This window comes from Equus quagga, chromosome 18 (assembly GCF_021613505.1).
Source record: "Equus quagga isolate Etosha38 chromosome 18, UCLA_HA_Equagga_1.0, whole genome shotgun sequence".
In the NCBI taxonomy this organism is placed as follows: Eukaryota; Metazoa; Chordata; class Mammalia; order Perissodactyla; family Equidae; genus Equus; species Equus quagga.
This window is the reverse complement of record NC_060284.1, coordinates 11,520,813-11,546,187: the sequence shown is the minus strand read 5'-3', so window position 1 is coordinate 11,546,187 and position 25,375 is coordinate 11,520,813. Positions and strand designations below refer to the sequence as shown.

The window sequence follows — 25,375 nt, the reverse complement described above, 5'->3', positions numbered from 1 at the left end:
GAGATTAAATTGAATTTCCTTTAAAAAATCTTTCTGGTCTACCCAATGTAATTATTAGATTCATTGTCATTTTACCCTGATTTTCATCAAAGCACTTTTTCCTGTTTCTTATTTCTTGTTTATGAGTTTTCTATCTGTTTTCTCCCACTAGATTAGGAGTCCCATGAGACCTGGAATTATGCCTTTCACAGTGCCTCATCTCCCTTGTCTACAAAGTGCCTTGTACAAAGCAAATGTTCAATGCACTTTTTACATGTATTATATTTGTGTCTGATTGCCCTCTTTAGCAAAGAAAACATTTTCTTATTAAAGAGAGATTGATAATACCCATAGAAACCAAACAATTCTTACACAATTAAAAAGGAAAACAAAGTTTCTAGGAAAACATTCAGAACTGGAGGGAGTTGGAATAAGAAATTTTGTAGTTGTGATTTGTGAATTTCAATTGAATTTGCAAGCTACTAAAACATAAATAGATGGATGGAAGGATGAATAGATAGATGAATTAATAGATGAATAAATCAAAATAATTCTAGGAAGTTAGAAGCTATTAAGTTCTTCATTGAAACCGTATGTAATTTTAAGTAGCTGCTGTTGGGGGAAATTGGTATCTATTATATTAATAAAACACTGAAATTGAGATTTGAGATCTGAGATTGGATAAATGCTCACAGAGTCTTAGAGATACTAGCTACATTATCCCAAAAGAAATTAAAATAGGAGAATCATTAACATATCAGGATGAATTATAATTGAAATGAAATAGAAATTAATAATTTAGGAATGAGAAAAAGAGAAAAATGAACTCATATAACCACAAGTAGCAGTTAAAAATGCTGAATATCTGTTTTATAGTGTACTGTATATAGCCTCTGAAGGTTCTGTGATGCTTCTGACATTTCTATTTGTTGATTTCTACTTTGAAGCCTGTATCGTTGGGACTTACAAAATTGGATCCTTTGGAGGTTGATATTCTAAGAATTATTTAGATGGACTTAATTAGACAACATTTAGAGTTTAGCTACTCTGGCTACTTTAATTGCTGAACTGAAACTTGACAATGTCTTTTGGTCTGTGCATATTTCAACGGAAGAGAAAATATAAAAGAAATTTCAAGTGAAAGCAGGGAGTGAGGAAATCTCTCTCTCATCATTATTTGCATTGTAGACAGTTGCTAAATTCAAGTGGGAAGGGGTACGTTTTGTGAGTTAGGCCTAACTGTGTACTTTTTTTTATGATAAGAATGCTTAACATGAAATCTACCTTCAATAAACAATACAGTATTGTTGACTATAGGTACAGTATTGTACAGCAGATCTCTACAGTTCATTCATCCTGCTGAACTGAAACTTTATGCCAGTTGATTAGTAACTCCCTATTTCCTCGTTGGTAAGAACGTTCCACTCTGATTCTATGAACTTGACTATTTTAGATATTTCATATAAGTGGAGTCATGCAGTATTTGTCTTTCTGTGACTGGTTTATTTCACTCAGCAGAATATCCTCAAGGCTCATTTATGTTGTCCCAGATTGAAAAATTTCCTTTGTTTTTAAGGCTGAAGATATTCACTTGTATGTATATGCCACATTTTCTTTATCCATTCATCTGTTGATGGACGTTTAGTTTGTTTCCACAACTTGGCTATTGTGAATAGTGCTGCAATGAACATAGGAGTGCTAATGTCTCTTCAAGATCCTGATTTCAGTTCTTTTTGATAAATACCCAGAAGTGGGATTGCTGGATCATATGATAGTTCTATTTTTAATTTTTTAAGGAACCTCTATGCTGTTTTCCATAGCAACTGCACCACTTTGAATTGCCACCAATAGTGTGCAAGGCATCAGTTTCTCCACAACCTCACCAACATTTGTTGCCTTTTCCTTTTTTGATAATAGCCATCCTGGCAGGTGTCAGGTGATATCTCATTGTGGTTTTGACTTACATTTCCCTGATAATTAGTGACATTGAGCATTTTTTCATATCCATTGGCCATTTGTGTGTCTTCTTTGGAGAAATGTCTACAGGTCTTTAGTCCATTTCTTAAAGTGGAATATTACTTTTTTGCTGTTGAGTTTTGAGATTTCCTTATGTATTTTGGAGATTAACCCCTTATCAGACATTTGGTTTGCAAAGATTTTCTCCCATTCTCTAAGTTTCTTTTTACTCTGTTGATTGTTTGCTTTGCTGTGCAGAAGGTTTTTAGTCTGATATAGTCCCATTTTTTTATTTTTTCTTTTGTTTTCTTTGCCTGAGGAGACATGATATTAAAAAAGATGCTGCTAAGACGGATGTCAACGAGCATACTGCCTATGTTTTCTTCTAGGACTTTTATGATTTCAGGTCTTAATCGAGTCTTTAATCCATTTTGAGTAAATTTTTGTGTATGGTGTAAGATAATGGTCTGCTTTCCTTCTTTTACGTGTGGCTGTCCAGTTTTCCCAGCACCGTTTATTGAAGAGACTTTCCTTTATCCATTGTATGTTCGTGGCTCCCTTGTCGAAGATTAGCTGTCCATAGACGTGTGCTTTTATTTCCAGGCTTTCTATTCTGCTCCATTGATCTGTGAGTCTGTATTTCTGTCAGTACCATGCTGTTTGTATATTTTGAAGTCAGAAAATGTGATACCTCCAGCTGTTCTTTATTCTCTGTATTGCTTTGGCTATTCAGGGTATTTTGTTATTCCATATAATTTTTAGGATCCTTTGTTCTAATTCTGTGAAAAATGTCTTTGGAATTCTGATTGGAATTGTATTGAATTTGTAGATTGCTTTAAGTAATAAGGGCATTTTAACTATGTTAATTCTTCCAATCCAGGTGCATGGAATTTCTTTCCATTTCCTTGTCTTCTTTGATTCATTGCAACAATGTCTTATACTTTTCAGTGCATAGGTCTTTTAATTCCTTGATTAAGGTTTTTCCTAGGTATTTCATTCTTTTTGCTGAGATTGTAAATGGGATTGTATCCTTGATTTCTCTTTCTGTTAGTTCATTGTTAATGTATAGAAACACAATTGATTTTTCTATGTTGATTTTGTACCCTGCAATTTTACTGTGTTTGTTAATTATTTATAATAGTTTTTTTGTGGATTCTTTAGGGATGTATATATATGAAATCATTCATCCACAAATAGTGACAGTTTTGCTTCTTCCTTTCCAATTGTATCCTTTTTCTTGACTAATGGCTTTGGCTAAGAATTCCTATACTATGTTGAATAAGAGTGGTGAGAGTGGGCATCATTGTCTTGTTCCTGTTCTTAGAGATATAGCTTTCAGTTTTTCACTGTTATGTATAATGTTAGCAATGGGTTTGTTGTATAGGACCTTTATTAAGTTGAGGCACTTTACCATATATTCATTTTATTAAGAGTTTTTATAATAAATGGATGCTGAATTTTGTCAAATGCTTTCTCTGAATCTATGGAGATGATCATGTGATTTTTATTCTTCATTATGTTAATGTGGTATGTCACATTCGTTTGTGGATGTTGAACCTGCCCTGAATCCCTGGAATAATTCCCACTTGATTATGGTGTATGGTCATTTTCATATATTGTTGTATTGGATTTGCTAGTGTTTTGTTGAGAGTTTTTGCATCAATGTTCATCAGTGATATTGGCCTGTAATTTTCATTTTTTGTGTTTTCCTTGTCTGGTTTTGGTACCAGAGTAATGTTGGCCTCATAAAATGAGTTAGAAAGCATCCCATCCTCTTCAATTTTTTGGGAGAGTTTGAGAGGAATAGGTATTAAATCTTTGGTTGTTTGGTAGTGTTCACCAGAGAAACCACCTGGTCATGGACTTTGTTTTTCAGAATGATTTTGATTATTCTTTCTATCTCTTTACTAGTGATTGGTCTATTCAGATTCTCTATTTCTTCCTGATTCAATTTTGGGGAATGTATGATTCTAAGAATTTATCCATTTCTTCTAGGTTATCCAATTTGTTGGCATGTGACTTTGCATAGTATTCTCTTATAATGTTTCACATTTATGTGATGTTCACTGTAATTTCTTCTCTTTCATTTCTGATTTTATTTATTTGATGAGCCTTCCCTCTTTTTTTTTCTCCTGAAGAAGATTGTCACTGAGTAACATCTATTGCCAATCCTCCTCTTCTTATTTTTCATATGTGGGATGCTGCCACAGCATGGATCAACGAATAGTGTGTAGGTCCTTGCCTGAAATCTGAACCCGCAAACCCCAGGCTGCCAAAGCAGAGCACACAAACTCAGCCACTATGTTACCAGGCCAGTCCCCTCTCTTTTTTCTTAGAAATTCTATCTAAGGATTTGTCAGTTTTGTTATCATTTCAAAGAAACAGCTATTAATGTCATTGATCCTTTCTTGTCTTTTAAGCCTCTATTTTATTTATTTCTGCTCTAATTTTTATTATCTCCTTCCTTCTATTGACTTTGAGCTTCATTTGTTCTTTTTCTAGTTCTTTTAGGTGTAATGTTGAATTGTTTATTTGCTATTTTTCTTGTTTCTTAGGGTAGACCTGTAATTTTATAAGCTTCCCTCTTAGTACTGCTTTTGCTGTATCCCATAGATTTTGGTATGCTGTGTTTTCATTTTCATTTGTATCCAAATATTTTTTGACCTCTCCTTTGATTTCTCAATTGATTCAATAGTTGTTTAGTAGAATAGTTGTTTAGTCTCCACATATTTATGACATTTCTAGCCTTCTTCTTGCAGTTGATTTCTAGTTTCATACCACTGTGGTTTGAAAAGATGCTTGATACGGTTTCAGTTTCTTAAATACATTGGGTTTGGTTCCCAACATATGTCTATCTTTAAGATTGTTCCATGTGCACTTCAGAAGAATATATATTCCGCTGGTTTTGGATGCAGTGTTGTATATCTATCTATTAATTCCATCTAGCCTAGTGTTTCATTTAAAGCCAATATTTCCTTGATGACTCAATCTGAATGATCTATCCATTGATATAAGTGGAGTATTAAAGTCCAATATTATTTTTTATTTCTTTTTTATTCTTTCCATAACATTGGTTTATAACATTGTCTAAATTTTGGGTGTACATCATTATATTTTGATTTTTGTGTAGATTATATCATGTCCACCAACCAAAGACTTAATTACAATCCATCACCATATGCACGTTCTTAATCACCCCTTTTGCCCTCCTCCCACCCACTACCCTTCTGGTAACTACCAATCCAATCTCTGTCTCTATGAGTTTGTTTGTTGTTTTTAGATTCTATTTATGAATGAGATCATATGGGATTCGAGTTTCAACCCCGTGACTTATTTTGCTTAGCATTTACCTTCATGGTCCATCCATATTATCACAAATGACCATATTTCATCCTTTTCTGTGGCTGAGTAATATTCCATTGTGTACATATACCACATCTTCTTTATCCATTTGTCCATTGATGGGCACCTAGGTTACTTCCAAGTCTTGACTATATGAATAATGCTCCAATAGGTACATAGGTGTGCATGTATCTTTATGCATTCATGATTTCATGTTCTATGGATAACAACCTAGGATTGAAATAGCTGGATCATATGGTACATTTATTCTTAATTTTTTGAGGAATCTCCATAATATTTTCCATAGAGGCTTGACCAGTTTGCACTCTAAACAGCAGTATATGGAAGTTCCCTTTCCTCCACATCCTCTGAACACTTGTTATTTCCTGCCTTGTTAACTATAGCCATTTTGACGGGCATGAGGCAATATCTCATTGTAGTTTTGATTTGCATTGCCCTGATAATTATTGATGTTGAACATATATTCATGTGCCTGTTGGCCATCTGTGTATCTTCTTTGGAGAAATGTCTGTTCAGATCTTTTGCCTATTTTTAAATTGGGTTGTTCATTTTTTTGTTGTTGATATGTATGACTTCTTTATATATTTTTGATATTAACCCCTTATCAGATATATGATTTGCAAATATCATCTCTCAATAGTTAGGTTGTCTTTTCATTCTGTTGATGGTTTCTTTTGCTGTGCAGAAGCTTTTTAGTTTGATGTAGTCCAATTGGTTTATTTTTTCTATTGTTTCCCTTGCTCAGCCAGACATGGTACTTGAAAATAGACTACTAAGACTGATGTAAAAGTTCATAATACCTGTGTTTTCATCTACAAGTTTCACGGTTTCAGATCTTACATTCAAGTCTTTAATCCAATTTGAATTAATTCTTGTGTATGGCAAAAAATAATGGTCTACTTTCATTCTATTGCTTGTGGCAGTCCAGTTTTCAAAACACCATTTGTTGAAAAGACTTTCCTCTCTCCACTCTGTGTTCTTGGCTCCCTTGTTGATAATTAGTTTTCCATAGATGTGTGGGTTTATTTCTGGGCTCTCGATTCTTTTTCATTGATCTGTGTGTCTGTTTTTGTGCAACCACCATGCTCTTTTGATCACTACAGCTTTGTAGTATATTTTGAAATCAGGGAATATGATACCTCCAGCTTCATTCTTTTTTCTCAGTATTCCTTTGGCTCTTTGGGGTCTTCTGTCATTCCATACAAATTTTAGGATTCTTTCTTCTATTTCTGTGAAAAATGTCATTAGAACTTTGATAGAGATTCCATTGAATCTGCAGATACCTCTGTTAATTCTTCCTATCTAAGAGTGTGGAATATCTTTCCATTTCTTAGTGTCTTCAATTTCTTTCAACAATGTTTTATAGTTTTAGGTGTAAGGATATTCCAACTCTTTGGTTAAGTATATTCCTAGATATTTTATTCTTTTTGTTGCAATTGTAAATTGGATTATGTTCTTAATTTGTCTTTCTGCTACTTTGTTCTTAGTGTTTAGAAACACAACTTATTTTTTATGTTGATTTTATATCCTGCTATTTTACTGTATTCATTTATTATTTCTAAAAGTTTTTTAGTGGGTTTGTTAGGGTTTTTTGTATATAAAATCAAGTCATCTGCAAATAGTGACAGTTTCACTTCTTCCTTTCCAATTTGGATCCATTTTATTTCTTTTTCTTTCATGATTGCTTTGGCTAGGACTTCCAATACTGTGTTAAATAAAAGTGGTGAAAATGGGCATCCTTGTCTGTTTCCTGTTCTTATTTTTTTGTAACTCTCTATTTCATTTATTTCTGCTCTGATTTTTATCATTTCCTTCCTTCCACTGATTTTGGACTTTGTTTGTTCTTCATTTGCCAATTCATTTTGCTGCATTGTTAGATTGTTTATTTGGGATTTTTGCTGTTTGTTCAGGTAGGCCTGTATTGCTATAAAATTCCATCTTAGAACTGTTTTTTCTGTATGGCATAAGTTATGGCATGTCATATTTTCATTTTCATTTGTCTCCAAGCATTTTTTTATTTCTCCTTTGATTTTTCATTGACCTAATCGTTGTTGAGTAGCATCTTAATTAATCTCTACATATTTGTGGCTTTTCCAATTTTCTTCCTGAAGTTGATTTCTAGTTTCATACCTTTGTGGTCAAAAAAGATACTAGGTATTATTTAAATCTTCTTAAATTTATTGAGACTTGTTTTGTGGCCTAATATGTGATCTATCCTGGAGAACGTTCAGTGCGCATTTGAAAAGAATGTGTATTCTGCAGTTCTTGGATGGAATATTCTGTGTATATCTACTAAGTCCATCTGGTCTAATGTGTCATTTAAGTCCCATATTTCCTTATCGATCTTTTGTTTAGGTGATCTATCCCTTGGTGTAAGTGGAATGTTCAAGTCAACTACTATTATTGTGTTGCTGTCCATTTCTCCTTTTGTGTCTGTTAATAAATAAATGCTTTATATATTTAAATGTTCCTATGTTGAGTGCATAGATATTTACAAATGTTATTTCCTCTTGTTGTATTGTTCCTTTTTTCATTATGTAGTGCTCTTCTTTGTTTCTTCTTACTGTTTTTGTTTTAAAGTCAATGTTGTCTGATATAAGTATTGCTACTCCAGCTTTCTTTTCATTGCCTTTTACATGGATTATCTTTTTCCATCACAAAGTGAGTGTTTTTAGGTCTAAATATGTATGCAGCATAAATATGAGTTTTGGTTTTTTATCCAATTAGCCACCATATGCCTTTTGATAGGAGAATTAATCCATTAATATTTAAAGTAGCTATTGATAAGAATGTACTTGTTGCCATTTTGTTACTTTTTTTCTGGGTGTTTTCATAGTTCTCCTCTTTCTCTCTTCCCTTGTGGTTTGATGGCTTTATTTAGTGTTGTTTGGGTTCCCTCCTCTTAAATTTTTGTGTATTTATTATAGGTCTCTGATTTGTGATTATTATGAGGTTCATCTATAATAGACTATGTATATGGCAACCTATATTAAGTTGATGTCCTTTTTTAGTTTGACATATTGCTAAAAGCTCTACTCTTTTACTCCCCTCCCTCCACAGTTAATGTTTTTGTTATCATATCTAATCTCTCTTTTTTTGTGTGTGTATTCATTACCCTCATATCATGGCAATAGGTAATTTTAGTATTTTTGTCTTTTGACCTTCATATTAGCTTCATAGGTGATTTGTCTGCTACCTTTACCTTATATTTGCCTTTACCAGTGGTTTTATTGCTTTTTTTCATAATTTTCTTAATCCTATTTGTGGTTTTCTCTTTTCAATTTAAATACATCCCTTTAGCATTTTGTGTCAAGCTGGTTTCTTGGTGTAATCTCCTTTAGCTTTTGCTTGTCTGGGAAGCTCTTTATCTCTCCTTCCATTCTGAATGATAACCTTCCTGGATCAAGAATTCTTGGCTCTGTGTGTGTTTTTATTCAACACTTTAAATATATCATGCCAGTACTTTCAAGCCTGTGAGGTTTCCACTGAGAAGTCAGCTGATAGCCTTTGGAGTTTCCTTTGTATGTAACTTGTTGACTTTCTCTTGAAACTTTTAGGATTCTCTCTTTATCTTTAACTCTTGACATTTTAATTGTAATGTGTCTCAGTGTGGGCCTCTTTGGGTTTATCTTGCTGGTGCTCTCTGTGCTTCCTTTACTTGGATGTCTGTTTCCTTCCTTAGGTTAGGAAAGTTTTCAGCTATTATTTCTTCAAATAGATTGTTACCCCTTGTCTCTCTCATCTCCTTCTTGGACACATATAATACAGATGCTAGTGCACTTGATGTTGTCCCAGAGGTCCCTTAGACTGTCCTCATACTTTTTAATACTTTTTTCTTTATCTGTTCACCTTGGGTGACTTCCTGTAGTCTTTCGTCCATCTTCCTGATCCATTCTTCTGTATCATCTACTCTGCTATTGACTCCCTCTAGTGAATTTTTCATTTCCAGTATTGTCTTCTTCATTTCTGATTGGTTCTTTTATACATTGTCCAATTACTTGTTGAAGCTCTCATGAGTTCATTCATTTTCCTTCTAAGATAAATGAGCATACTTATAACTTTTAGTTTGTACTCTTTTTCAGGTAGGTTGTTTATCTCTGTTTCATTTAGTTTGTTTTCTGGGATTTTGTCCTGTTGCCTTCCTTGGAAGGTATTCTTTTGACTCCACATTTTGCCTCTTTCTTTGTCCTTTGTCTATGTATTAGGTATGTCAGTTGCATCTCCTGATCTTGGAGAGGTGACCTTATGTAAGAGATGCCTCATGAGACCCAGCTGTGTGCTTCCAGCTTGTCACCAATCCCAAATGTTCCAAGAGTGTCCCCTGTGTAGGCTACATGTGTCCTTCTGTTGTGGCAGGGTTGCTCCTGATGCAAGTGCCTTGGGAGGCTAGAGTGTTCCCTTGGCCAGCTGGTTGTAATGCTCAGCTGTTTGTGGCTGCTACGGAGCCTTCAGTCACTTTATTGCATATGGAGTGCCCTGGCCCAGTTGACTGCAAGGTCTAATAGCACACTCCTGTTGGAATTTTTCTGTTTGGTCCCCCAGCATGGCTATTTGCTAGGCTCAAGGGCGTACAATTGCTGTAGACCTCTGGCCTGCAATGCTGTTGTCAACTCTCTCAAGATTGCAGCTGAGTGAGGCTGGCCTCAGGCATGGGAGCACCCAATTTTTTTAGGCTTTTGAAGGTGCGGCCAATTCCCTATGTGGCTGTGTGAGAAGCACAAGTCTGCTGCTGCTGACAAGCCCCACCATCTTCAGGGCCACACACGCCATCAACACAGTCCTGCCCCATCTGTGTGCCCCAACCCACTGAAGCAGATCCACTTACCCCACTGCAGCAGACCCAGTCACGCCACTGCAGAGGCCCCACACACTCCACCAATGCAGGCCCACCCCTTGCACTTGCCCATCCCTACAGAGGCAGACCCACTCACCTCACTGCAGAAGTTCCAAGCACCCACCTATGATGGCCCACAAGTTGCCTGAGTGCTTGCTGTTGGGTGGAGCCAGTCCCTATGGTGGGCTGCCTGCTCTGGCTGAGTTGGGTTAAATCTGTGCTCTAGTTTGTGAGGTACATCCTGGGCTAACAGGCTAGTGGAAGAACTCCAATGCATCTGCCAGCATCTTTGTCAGCATGCCTGTACTAGGTCACAGTAATGGCTGCCACCAGTCTCATTCCTGGTGAGATCTCACCTCTCACCAAGATGCACCCAGAGGGTATCAAGTAAGTCTCTTTTTACCAAAGTACTGTACACCTTTCCTTCTGGTTATGTTAGCTTGCTTTCTGAAATGGGTGCATTTGTGCTTGGGCACTTTAAGAGCAGGCTTTTTTTCCTTATGTCCAATAGCTTTTCTGGTGGTATTCCACATTATAGTTAATAGCCAGCATAGACAGATATTGTGGTACTTATCTTGGTTGTGCTGAGTCCAAAAGCAGCTTATTGTGGTAATGCTCCCTTTCGCAGATTCACCACTCCTCCAGGGAAGGCTAAGTATATTAGGACTGCTTCCAGCTGGCTGTGAAGCGCCATGGCTCAAAGGTGGCTTTTTTCTCTCCAGAAAGGAATTTCTGCCTCTTCCATCTCAGTCAGCATTTGTCCCTTGTTGTGTGGGTTCTTTCTAGTTTTTGGTTCTGTCTCAGGGGTAATTGTTCCAAGAGTAGTTGTAAACTTGCTGTGTCCATGAAAGGAGGTGAGTTCAGGGTCTGCCTATGCCACCATCTTGACAACATCTCCCACTACTATTATTCTGTTGCTGTCAATTTCTCCCTTTAGGTCTGTTAATAGTTGCTTTGTATACTTTGGTGCTCCTATGACAGGTGCATACATATTAATAAATGTTATATCTTCTTGGTGCATTTTCCCCTTTACCATCTTTGTCTCTTGCCTTTTTGGCTCAAAGGCTATTTTGTCTTAGATAAATTTGGCTATGCTCTCTTTCATTTGGTTGCTTGGAGTATCATCTTCCAGCTCTTCATATTGAGCCTATTTTTTTCTTTAGAGCCAAAATGGCTCTCCTGGAGGCAGCATATTGTTGAGTCTTGTTTTTTAATCCTTCCAGTCACTCTGTGTTCTTTGGTGAACACAATCCATTTACATTTAGGGTGATTATTGATATGTAAGTGGTTAATACTGACATTTTATGTTATTTTTTTCTTGTTGTTCTATATTTCCATTGTTTCTTTTTCCTTGTATTTCTGTTGGGTAGTTTTCTGTGATGTGTGTTTGAGTTTCTTCGTTTTTCTGTGATATGTGTCTGAGTTTCTTCTTTTTTCATGTTTCATGTCTCTACTCTAAATTTTTATTTTTTGGTTACCATGAGGTTTGTATAAAAGTTCTGATAAGATAGTCCTTTTTCTGCTAATAGAATCTTATCTCCATTAGACTAAGCAAGTTCTGTCTTTTTCCTCTTTCACGTCTATGTTTTTGTTGTCACAAATTATGCGTTTTGAATTATGAGTTTGTTACCAAATTGAAGTGGTTATAGTTATTTTTAATGCCTCCTTTCCCTTTAACCTTTATGTTATAGTGAAGTGTTTACCTACTTCTTCTGATATAGTTTCAGTTTTCTGATTTTGTTGGTCTATTTATCACTTTGCTTAAATCTTTGTTTACCTTTGCCTTTTTGTCTCAGGTAAGAGAGCCCTATTTGAGATTTCTTGCAAGGAAAATCTAGTGGTGATTACTCCCTCAGCTTTTGTTTGTCTGTAAAAGCCTTTATTTCTCCTTCATATTTGACAGATAACTTTGCTGGGTAGAGTATTCTTGGCTGACAGGTTTTATCTTTAATTATTTTGAATATATGATTTCCCTCTCTTCTGACCTGTTGAGCATCTTGTGAGAAATCCTCTGATAGCCTAATGGGGGTTCCTTTTTAGGTTATTATTTTCTGCTCTCTGGCTGTTGTTAATATTCTTTGTCATTGATTTTGACAGTTTTAATGTAATGTTTGCTCTTATTATCTGTTATTTATTTCTTTAAATAAGCTCTTTGCTCCCTTCTCCCAGTCTTTTCCTTGTTGGATACCCATTATCTTTTTGTTGCTTTTCCCGATTGAGGGAGATATTTCTCATAACATTTCTCCATTTTTGAAAAAAATCGTAGGTCTCTCTTCTTTTTTCTTTTTTTTTTTTTTTGAGGATGATTAGCCCTAAGCTAACATCCACCCCCAATCCTCCCTTTTTTGCTGAGGAAGATTGTCCCTGAGCTAACACCCATGCCCATATTCCTCTACTTTATATGTGGGATGCCTGCCACAGCATGCTTGATAAGTGGTGCATAGGCTCATGCCTGAGACCAAACTGGTGAACCCTAGGCTGCCAAAGTGGAACACATGAACTTAACCACTACTCCACCATGTCAGCCCCTCTTTCTCTTGTTGTTCACCTGAATCATTTCTAGATTTCTGTCTTCAAGCTTACTAAGTCTTCCATAGGGTTTGCTGTGTTTTCAATGACTTTTTACTTTATTCTTTATCTCATTTATTGTGTTCTCCAGCTCCAGAATTTATTTGGTTCTTTTTTAGAGTTTCAGTCTCTTTCATGAGTTACTCCTTCTGTTCATTAATCTTATTCCTGAGCTCATTGAGTTGTTTTTCTGAGTTTCTTGTAAATGATTGAGTTTCTCTATGAGGACTATTTTGAATTCCCTGTCAGTTAGATGACAATCTTCCATGACTTCAAGTTTGGTTTCTGGAAAATTGTATGTTCTGTTTGTGATACAGTGTTACCATAGTTTTTCATGATGCTTGATGTGTTTTTCCTCTGCTGGTGCATTTATGGCAACAAACACCTTTCTTATTTGGGTACAGCTTTGTTTACTTTGATTCTGAGCTGCTTCTGTTTGTGTTTGAGAGCCTGTGCTTTCCATATTCATCTCCCTCTGCCAAAGGCATCATCAGTGCCCTCCTTATGCTGCTTGTGCCCCTGAGCTTGCTGGTACCTTGATGATTACAATGTGCAGTCGTGGGTTTTACCACCAGGGCCACCAGGCTGGTGAGCACCTCTGCTGCTTCTGGGTTGCTTAGGTCACTGGTTTCCCCACTGTGACACAAGGAGGGGGAGAGTGAGGCAGAAGCCAAGGTGCTGGGCACCCCCACCACATCTGAGTTTGTTGGGTCTGCAATTCCTGCTGCTATGGTGGAGGGCAAAAATTGCAGGCATCACTGCAGCTGTCAGGGAGCAGAGTCATGGGCTCCTCTTTTGCTGTTACCTGGTTCTCTGCAGGCTCTGTATGGGCTCAGGCACTGCTGCCCCTGAGTTTTCTGGGGGTGCTAACACCACTGCCAGCAGAGGCACTGGGTTTGCAGTGCCATTGCCACTGCTGGGTGGGCTGGGGTCATGGGTGACACTGCCATCACCATGGAGGGAGGGGTACCTGGATCATGAGTGCTACTGGAGTTCCTGAAGCCTCTGGTCTCAGGTGCCAGCTTGGTTCCTAGAACCTCAGGTCACAAGCACACTGCTGCTTCTTGGGCCCAGGGTCTTGTATGCTGCCTCTGCTGCTATAAGGGTGGTGTCAGTGGTGCTGCCACTGGGGAGAAAGAAGGGAATGGGTCATGGGCACTGCAGCAGTTCCTGAAGCCTCAGATTGCAGGCACCACCCACCCTGCTGGGGGAAAGATAAGGGCATGATCCATGACTGCCACTTTGGTTTCTGCATTCTTCAGTCTCAGGCATCAGGATGATTCCTAGAACCTCAGGTCATGGGCACCAGTGCCACTGCCAAAAATGTTGGGATCTTGGATGCAGCCCCTGCTGCTGGGAGGGTTGGAGTTGAAGGCACACTGCCACTGAAGGAGGGGTAGGGGAGTTGATCACAGGTATCATAGTGGTTCTTGGAGTTTCCAGTTGTGGGCCCATCAGAAGTTCCTGGTGCCTCCAGGAGCATAGGCTGCCTGGGTTCCTGGGGCCTCTGTTCATGGGCATTACCATAGTTCCTAGGCCTCTGGTCGCAGATATGGCCGCAGTTTCTGGAACATCCTATCTTGGAAGCTGCCACTACTGCTCTTTTGGTTCTGCTGCCTCCAGGAGGTCCAGTCCACTCACCATCAGATGTGTAGATGTATGGATCTCCAGGCATTCTGGTGTGCTATGCAGAGAGTCCTTTGTTGATCTATGGATGTCCTACTGGTTGGAACTTAGAAGGGAGATACAAAGGAAACAACTCATTCTGCCATGATGCTGACGTCGCTCTTCATTTTTTTGTTCCTCTGTTTCATTTATCTTATCTTCAATTATTCAAATATTTTTTATAATCTATTTTAATTTATCTGTTGTATTTTCAGTTGAACTTCTTTGCATTATATATTTATTTTCTCTAGGGATTATAATATAAATCCTTAACTTTGCACAATTTATTTATTATCATACCACTTCATGTAAAATACAGAAAGGAGGCTAAATGTCACTCTAGAAAAAATGCTTCTTAATAAAGTAAATAACAGGTTTTTGTCAACTTTATTAATGTAGCTTTCAAAACAATTGGGACAGAAAATAAACTGCACTTAGCACTTGTATAATGCATTATATTTGTCTGCTGTGTGATATAGGTCAGAAGGAGTCTGAAGATGAAATTGAAGATGAGGAATTGGATGCCAGTTTTAGGATATCAGTGTTCAAACTACCCATACATACTACAGATTCATTGAAGTATGCTCAAGTATTGAAAAAGAAAGAACAAGATTCTTTTCCTCTATATGCCCAGCCACTTCCCACCATTCATCCAAAACCAGCAATTAAAAAAAAAGACATGCTGTTGAAGAGGAATGTAAGTAGAGAGTTTTTTACAACACACAGAGCTGGTATAAAACTCCAAACACTTTGTGATATTGATAAATATTATTCAGAACAAAAGAAGCAGGAAATCCATAACAACAAAGCAACAGCTGTAACCACAGCGCAAGTTGCTCAAGAAAGAGTTAGCTTAACTGTTCAAGAAAATTTAAATAAGAAAAAGTATGATGCACAAAAACTAACTGCAAAAGCTAATGAGGCAATTCAGCAAAGGTTACAACAACTTTTGCAGGACAGACTAAACTACCTTGAAGAAGTTCGAAAGAGGAGAGCTCTGTTTCTAGAAGATAAAAAACAAAGGGCTGAAGAACGTTTATTAATTCAAAATTTAAATAATGAGCGCACTCTTTTGGCCAAAGGAATGATGAAAATGGCCAGATCGAAGAAGAATCAGGCTACCTTAAACAAGAAAATTCTGATTGTTCAGCAAAAACTGGAAACAGAAGAATATCGAAGGGATTTACTGAAAAAAATGAAGGAAACTAGGTAAGTACAGTTTTGCTATAATAGAAGCTTTTACGTCAATTGCATGTGAATATTGCATACTAAATGTTGAGATCTAGTGAACAGTACTTTGTTTATAACATGATACATTATACGTTGGAAAATAGAAACAACAACAAAAGAGGAAAAATATGTCCCAATATATTACCAAAGATGAGACAATAAAACAACTATCTTCTCCACCCCCAACCTTATCCAACAAAACTTGCTTCTTAATTAATGGTTGTTCTTATCATAAATGGCATCATCCTTAGCCTCTTGACCAGTGCTAGAAACCTCAGTCTTTTACAACTCAATCTCCCTCATTGCCAACGTTTCCCTATTCATTTTACTTCTAAAAGGAGTCTCAGACGGATCCTTCCTTTTCGCTCCCACTTCTATTCCAATTCAGATTCTCATAATCCCTCTAAGAATATACATTATCCTTCCAATTGAGAGCTCCATCTCCATTCTGCATCCTTTCTTCAACCTATATCTGTTTTCCAGCCTACAAATATCAACTGTCTTTTAAAATTAAGTTCTGATCATGTCATTTCCTACTAAAGTATGTTGATACCTTGCAATTGCCTACAGAATAAAATCTAATCTCTTCTGAGTGGCATTTCGGACAACATGCTCTGTTCCAGTCTATCTAGACTCATCTCACTAACTTTTCTGTTATAGCCTCCTCCCTTTTTCCCTAATAGCACTCTTTGCTCCAAACAGACTAAATTTTTCACCACTCCCTACCCAACTTTGTACTTTTTTATCCCTAAAGCATTATTGCTACTATCCCCTTTTTCCTTAAATATGTACCCTGCAAGGACACTACATGCCTACAAGATTGCTGTTGTCTACATATTATTATGCAACACAAGCTTATATGTTATTGTGAAAATTAGAATACCTTGGGGTGTCAAATTGGTGAAAGGCTAGTGCCTGTACATGAAGGAAAAGGCACTCCCTTCTCCAGGGAAACACATCACTAGTGGCTGATGCTTGGCTGAGTGTAAATGTAATTCACCCTTATTTGCCGCCATCCTGCAGTGCATGAGCTGTACAACCACTGACAGAATTCATCTTTTTATTATCCATCCTTTAGTAACCAACTGAAATGGAACATTCACTTTTAATCTCTCCACAACTGCTCTTCCAGTCTGAATTAGTCTTTTTCATTTGGTGGTGCTCACTAGCATTTTATTTAGATCTCAATTGTAGCAGTTATCACAAGAGGGCCAGCATCAGGTTAGCTTGTGTAGTCCTTTATAAGATAATTTGGTGTATTTTTCCATTTCAGTGCCTCCTACAGTACATAGTTTCCAAAATCTATTCAATAATTAGTTACTGAAGAAAATTGGTAAAAATCTCAGTTTTTAAATTAGTAATTAGTAAGCACAATTAAATCATATAATAGCCTCTGGGATGGGTGGCTGTTTTTAATATATTTGTTTTCAATACTTAAGCCATTGGAGTGAGAAACAATGCATTTTTTTTCTGAATGTTTGTATAGTGAAGATATGTAATCAGAATTATTAAAAATATACTAAAAATATAACTAACCAAGCTATAAAAATAGCTTCACTAGTCATTATAATAGGAATCTGTCTTAGAACAAGCACTTATTTCATGACAATAAATTTATCCTGCACATTTTTTTTTCGGTCCCTCTGTGATCATTGGCATTTCTACTAGGGAGTACTTACTTCAATTGAAATCATTCAAATAGTAACTCACTTCATCTATTGAACATGCCAGGTGATGCAGAGACATAAAGATAATTTCACTCCAAGAAATTGAAAATCTAGGTGGGAGATAAGTCATCAGCCAATAAGACTGCAAAAGTTAAGTGATAATACAAGGAATAATAGAAAAAAAAATATCAAGGAACAGAATGAAAATTTTCACTTAAATGATAGGTAATAAATAGGTGAGAGTAATCTAGGAAACCTACAAAGAGAAGTCTTAACTAAAAGTCAAAGTGTTAATTCATTTCAATTCTCCTCTATAGCCTCATACAAAAATTAATAAGATATTCCTGATTCTCTAAGAACTCTCAGTCTGGTGGCAAATATAAGCCATATTTGAATTATTACAAAAAGTAGAAGTAGGAAAATTACAGTTGTCAATTAGAATTTGGAAAAGCAGAGAGATGAGGGGAAAGCATTGTTGACAGAGGATGAGAAAAATTGGAAAGTTCAGAATAGGTAACATGGGAGGTGAGGGAGGAGGTAGTGATTATTGCTCTGAGTATAGCAAAAGTTTTATGAAAGAGAGTAACTGAAGGTGTGATTGCTTAGGGAACATTAAACTGGATTAGAAAGGGCCTCTAAATCTCAGTGGACAGTCACATGGTAAAGACCACTAGGAATTCTACCAGAAAAAAACCAATGCACTTTAAGCACACATTTTACCATAGATCCTTCTTTTCAAGAAATATCTCAGAACACACTTTGGACAAAGCTGTCTCAAACAAATGCAAAAACTTTTAAATTGTTCCGTGATGAAAAGTTTTAAATTTTAAACTAAACTTAGTGAGGAGGCTCTGAAAATTAGTATTGATTCAAAATATTTTAACCTACATTTAGTAAATTTAAATTTCATTAGTTGTCAAAGGATGTATTTTTATTGAGGTATACTTGATATATGACATTAGTTTGAGGTGTACAACATAATCTTTTGATATTTGTATATATTGTGAAGTGATCACCATAATAAGTCTAGTTAACATCCATCACCATACATGGTTACAAATTTTTTTTTTATGATGAAAGCTTTTAAGATGTATTCTATCAGTAACTTCCAAATATTCAATACAGTATTATTAACTCTAGTCACCGTATTGTACATTATATCCCCATGACTTACTTATTTTATAACTAGAAGTTTGTATCTTTTGACCACCTCCACGCATTTCACCCACTCCCCACCTCTTGCCTCTGGCAACCACCAATCTGTTCTCTGTACCCATGAACTCAGTTGTTTTGTTTGTTTCTTTTACATTTCAGATGTAAGTGAAATCATACAGTATTTGTCTTTGCCTGTCTGACTTATTTCACTTAGTATAATGCCCTCAAGTTCCATCCATGTTATTGCAAATGGCAAGATTTCCTCCTTTTTTATGGCTGAACGATAGCCATTGTATATATACCACATTTTCTTTATAAAGGATGTTTTTTAGGAACACAAATCCATGACTCATATAAATATAAAATCAACATGTCAAAGATTTTATTTGACTCTTTAATTAATGAAGGTACCAGTAAGATATCACAAGCAGTTCAAATGAGTATTCTAAGAGCATGCATATATAGGCAATCAGGAATGTCAAAATAAATGGTCGTTATCCACTAGAATCAACTTTAACTCCATTGGACAAAATTCATTTACATTTCTATATGCAAGAATCATTCGCACTACTCATAGTGTTCCTCAACTTACAGAGCTGTAAAATAGCTCAAAGAGATTGAAAGACACAGATAACTCTGAAGGGTACACTAGATAGGACCCCCAGTAATTTTTTTTTTACCTTTCAAAGTCTTCAACACAATTTTTTCTGATATTAGATTGAAATTTATCAGTGACAGTTTTATCTTGGTGATATTTTAAGTGGCCAAACTATGTAAATACATCTAAGCCTTGTCTAGAAATACTTAGAGATCGTTATAGCTGCTAATGTCATTTACATTTTTAAATGTTATCATTTAAAATCATAGTTTGTGCTGAGAAGGAGTGTAAAATAAGGAGAAGAGTGTATTTGCCTTTTCCTAGTTGTAAGCAATTTTTAAACTATTTACTGAAGTACTTTACATACTATCTTTTTAAGTGTGAAAAATATTTTATATTTATGTCCTCCAAAATTTAAAAATATTTTCCTTAATGTATGTGTGTGTAAGAAATTTTTGGAAATAATTGTTCTATGATTTAATAAAAAATATATTTTGAAAAAGAGAATGAAAGCTAGTTGGTATACCAAAATACAAATTTAGTGTAAATCAATGTTAGAGAAATTTAATCAGCTTAGTTTTATTACAGCAAATTGAATGTCTGGCCATCATTAATTTGTAGAGGATATAGATTCAAGTGAACTTCCTAATGTATCTTACTGAATTATCTTCTCTTGCAAGCTGCTGCAAAGATACTATCCTTGAAAGCACACAGGAATAAGGCAATGTTCTGGTTATATCAGTAGTGTGTCCTAAAAGGCATTATTGAGTTTTATTACAAATGTTTTCAAATAGAGATTGAGTATCAACATGCTGAAAAGTACTGTGACTCAAAAAAGTAGAGACTGTCTAGAGATTTTCAGTTTGTTTTCTGCTGGTTGATTCTTCATTAACTTATCAAACACTTGACATAAAAGCATCCTGATGAATCTTAATTACTAGTGAAGTCATTATTGAGAATATAGCTCCTTGATCCTTCTGTGGAATGAGGAATAATGAAAGAAGAAGGGAACTATAAAACTCTAGCTTAGGAAGTTGATAAAAATACCTACAGAGATATTTAAGAATGAATTAAAACGAGACTTTGAAATGAAAGAACTTATATATCAAGTAAAAACTGATCATGAATTTCCCAAAATATTCTTGTCCATACTCTGAAAAAGTGATGATACTGCTCAGGTCAGAACAGCAGGGTGTCCATTTTCAAGTAGAGTATCAATTACCATGGAATATTTGGCATATAAGGCAGTTATCCAGTTACATCATCTTCTACTCCTCCTTATTTTGATCATCAGACCTCCTAGACTATGCTCTTCATTTGCTGTGGTCTTCATATCCTGAGTTATAAAGCTTTTCTCCATCCAACTTCTGCCATAATCATGATTAACTTCTAAATTTATAAGAACAACCCTCCCAATTGCCCAACCTAAACATTTTTGGATCCCAACAACCTTTAAACTCATTTCCATAGACACATAAAAGCCCCCTCTTGGAACTGCCTCACTTGGGACTGCCCCACTTCTTAAATTTTAAACTCTTATATACTTGTAAATGGCTAAAATCTTCTATCTTTTCAAATATTTTCTTCCTTTACTTTTCCCACATGTATTCTTCGAATATATTGTGACAGTCACCCCTCAAATAACCTTCCTTATAGACTTCTTTTCATTTTTAGTGTAACTTCCAGGGTTCTTCAATTCAGTTATTCTTTTCTCCATTCCATTCACTGTCTCTGAAGGTCCTTCTTTTCATTGCCTCCACCATGCTAACCACCCCAACTCCTACCTTGGAACAATCTAAGTTTCTATCTTCACTTCTTGTATTCAGGTAAAAACATTTGAAAACATCACTGACTTGTAGATTTATGCTGATGTTAATTATATGGCCTCTGACTTTAGCTATTCCCTTAGGTGCTTGTTCTTTCTTTTATTACCTACAAAAGTGATGTGCAACCTTCATCAACTATAGAGCTTCCTTTCCAAACACCACCTCTGACCTATCCTTTTCAGCAAGCCAATTTATCTATTTCCTAAAGAAATTTTAGGCCTTAAGCTTGACATCATTCAACTTTCTATATCCATATTTATAAAATTCTACATATGCTATATTTAATAACTTCTTTTTCTAACTGTCCCAGGACTAGGTTCTTCATTTTCCTGTTAAAAGCTCATAATTCCTCTGCTTGTGCTCTTAGAAGGCTTGAAATTGGGTAATGAAAGGCCTCTGCACTAGGCAGAATTATGGCCCCCCAGAAGATATCATGCCCTTATCCTTAGGACTATGAATATAAGATACCACACTCCTGCATATACTGTCCTACACGACAAAAGGGACTCTGCACATGTAATTCAAGGTACTAATTTTTGGACTTTAAAATAAGGAGATTATCCTGAATTATCCAGGTAGGCCCTATGTCTATCACATGAGCCTTTAAAGGCGGAAGAGAAAATCAGATTCAAAGTAGGAGGATTTGATATGACATTGCTAACTTGAAGATGGAGGGGGTTATGTGGAAAGAGTGAGAAGAAAATGAATTCTGGCAATAACTAGCAGTCTTGGAAAGGAGACCTCAAGATCTGGATGAGAATCACAGTAATGGCTGACACTTTGGTTTCAGCCTTGTGAGAACCTAAGCAGAAAACCTTACTGGGCCATACTCTGCCTAGACTTCTGACCCATGGAAATTATGAGATAATAAATGATTGTTGTTGTAAGCCAATACATTTATGATAATTTGTTACATAGCAATAGGAAATATGGACTCTTAACTTTGTTCTTCCTTTTTCAAGATTGCTTTGGTATTCCAGGACCTTTACATTTCCATATAAGTTTAAATTTTAATAAATTCAAAATACCTAAATTTAATACATTTAAAATAAATCATAATCTAAATTTAATCTCATATATTTAAACAAATTTAAATGTTAATTTCCACCCAAAAGGCTCCTGGCATATTAATTTGGATTACATTGACTCTATAGATAAATTTGGGAAGAATTGATATTTAATAGTATTGTCTTCTAATCCTTGAACATGATATAACTCTCCATTAATTTAGGTCTTCTTTAATTTTTTTTCTGACAATATTTTAACATTTTCAGGCATGGGCCTTGTATATCTTTTGTAAACTTATGGCTAAGTATTTTACGTTTTTTTGATAGTATTGTAACTGGAATTTCTTTCATAATTTCACTTTTCAACTGTTTGATTCTGGTATATATAAATACAATAGATTATTGTGTTTCTCAATCTTTAATTCTTTTAAATAATTGGTCTTTTACATTTTGTGCACAGTTTATAACTGTTATCTTTAGAAGGGCTATTTCAATACATTTCTTAGACTTAATTAGTACCATTAATTACATCTCCAAAGTCCCTTTTCTTATGACTTCTTCTCTGCTACATGTCCAGACATGACTACTCTCCAGAGCTCCAGACTCAAAATAGTTTTAACTAATTTCATTGAGTGATTATTAAATGACAGGCATTCCTCTGAGGATTTTAAATGTATTAGCTCATTTACTCCTTACTAAACCCTCTGAGTTGGATTGTCCCTTCTTAAAGATGAAGATAATGATGCAGACAAAGCTTAAATAAATTGTCCAGATTCACTCAATAACTTGCAGATCTGGGTTTCAAACCCAAGCACAGTGGCTTCACTACCTATACTTTTACCTGTAAGCCATTGTTTCTCTATATTCAGCTCCCTGGGCATCACCACATGGATAGCCAGACTGTTTAAATTCAATATTACCAAAACAGAACTCCAATCTTTCTCCCCATCTGGCTCTTCCTACATTTCCTACCCTGATGAATGCCACCATCTAGTAAAAGGAAGTATTAAATGTCAGGCACTCCTCTAAGGATTTTAAATATATTAACTTAGTTCAATAAGTTGCAGACTTTCTAGACTTAGTCCTCTCTTCTGCTCCCCATGTTCAGATTTTTGAGTACACCTAAATAGAAATAGAGGGCTCCATGACTGAGTCTAAGCCTGTTTCTCCAGGCTTGTCTGCTCCACTGTTCTCCTTATCAGAACTATATGACCCAGAGAATTGTAGTGTTGTCACTTCTTGGAGCATGTCAAGCTATGCTACCTTCTCCACCTTTATTTTAGCTATTCATGCTATATAAGTAAATGTGCATGAACAAAATATTCTTGCCCTCCACTTTCTGCCTGGAAAATACCTATCTTTCAAGGTTAAGTTCAAGGGTTATTTCAACTCTGGAGCCTTTCCTATCTTCCCTCACTCTGTTCTCCGGGTTATATTTACTAATTTTTTCATCATGCCTCACTCTGCCTTATTACATAGTACTTTCATTATGCTACTATAATATTTCATCTGTATATTCATAAACCTTTATTTCTCTTTACTTTCTATAAGCTTCTCTCACTTATGTCACGTCATATTTATCTTTATGTTTTCAGCATCTAGAGATAGTGCCAAGCATTATAATACATAACTATTGAATGAATGAAGATGAGTGAATGAATTTGCTAAGGCCATGGCATTTCCCAGCTTTGACAGAGTAACCTGGTTCACCTTTCTCCAACATAATGAGAGTCTTAGTCTGCTAGGGCTGCCTTAACAAATTACTGGGTGGTTTAAACAACAGAAATTTATTTTCTCACACCTTTAGAGGCTGGAAGTCCAAGACCAAGGTGTTGCCAGGTTTGATTTCTCCTGAGGCTTTTCTAGGCTTTGCAGATGGCTGCCTTTTCACTGTGTTGTCACACAAGGCCTTTGTTCTGGGTGTGCACAGCGTTGGTGTCTCTTCATCTTCTTTATGGACACCACTCATATTGGATTAGGGCCTCCCATATGATCTCATTTAGATTCATTATCCCTTCCAGTCCCTGTCTCCAAATACCAGTCACATTCTAAGGTACTAGGGGTTAGGACTTCAACACATGAATTTGGGGGTTGGGAGCACAATTTAGTCCATAACAGAGTCCTAGGAGAAGCTTCTGTTAGTGAAGCTTAAGTAAAAGTTCTGCACATCATGGCAGAGTATGGTTTGGATGCCCTTTAGGAATCTAAGTTAGGGTTTGTGAGAATTCTCAGTTACAGCCAATAAAAAGCTTAGTAATATTGCCCAATATGAATATTATTGAGTGGTAAAATAAAATTCTGTGCAGTAAGTGGAGTTCTATCTATTTCTCATTTGTGTATATCTATTTTGAAGATATCTGATTATCATTAACAATCTGATTGATTGTTATGGTTTTAGTCATTTAAAAGTATCTCATTGTGTTACCTTTCTTTTTACCTCTTAGGGCTCAAGAAACACACAAAAGACACTGTGAAGAAAAATTTGTTATTGATATGCTTGCCTTTCAGAAAGCTTGTGAAAGACTCCAAGATGCTAAAACAAAAGTTGCAATTGTGAAAACGAATTTAGTCTTTAAAGTTCCCCATGGAGTGACAAAATGAACCAATGTCAGATCACACCCTACGATCATTTTGAATTATAGGCATTATTTTTAGTTAAAGGACTTTGAAACAATACTATGAAAGAAAAAATACTCTATGTCACAAGATGGATTTGTATTTAAATCTTATAAAAATATAAAGAATAATTAAAATGTTTCTCTTTTTGATCATAATTTAACTGAAATCAAATTGACTTGAGACCCCCAAAAGCTTCCTTATATATCAAGATGTCCAAGCAACAATTAAAACTGATTTTATTTATTGCAAGAAATATTGCAAAGGCATTGCTTATATTGTTTAATATCATGAGTATAGCAATTCATAAGCTATTTTCAGTTTCTTTGGCAACCTTAGCATAGTAATTTCTGCCCCAGCTGCTGACTTTTATTAAGACACTGTATACTTTGATTAATTTCATTACCTGCTTGCAGATATTTAATTATATTTCCTGTTTATTTTGTGAAAATGATTTCTGAATTTATTTTTTCAAAATAAATGTTTCACCATTATATCAGTGATTCATGCTCTTATAAAAATTCAGAAAACATGAAATATAAAAGGGAAGTTAAACCTTCCTATTAACTTCCTTGGAGATTGTAAGATTTTTGTATATTTGCATTCTATGTATTTTATATGTGGGGGCATAAAGGAGAGAGAAGGCACATGTAATTATGTAATTGTGATCATAAAGTACATAGAAATGGCATATATTAATTTCAAATCTATTTAGTACATACTCATGGTGTAAAATTTGAAAAATAAAGAAAAATTTTTAAAAAGACAAAATTCTTTGTAAAATTTGTCAATTTTCAACAGTGTTTTCATATATCTAGAAGATAAATGTCTCACTATGATTATGACATTGCTTACTTAATACAACATAGTTAATGCCATTCAAAATTTCTCTTTAATAGTCACCAGTTACC

At 35.6% G+C, this 25,375-nt stretch overlaps 1 protein-coding gene across 1 annotated transcript in view; it reads left to right on the top strand.

The window, feature by feature from the left end:
• Positions 1-24,563, top strand: part of LRRIQ3 (leucine rich repeats and IQ motif containing 3) — a 203,328-nt gene extending 178,765 nt beyond the window's left edge. Inside the window, exons 7-8 of the mRNA XM_046645668.1 lie at positions 14,845-15,574; positions 24,293-24,563. Of these exons, the coding sequence (XP_046501624.1) occupies positions 14,845-15,574; positions 24,293-24,449 (887 nt within the window). The 3' untranslated portion in view covers positions 24,450-24,563. The remainder of the gene's footprint in view (positions 1-14,844; positions 15,575-24,292) is intronic.
• Positions 24,564-25,375: the final 812 nt, after the last annotated feature.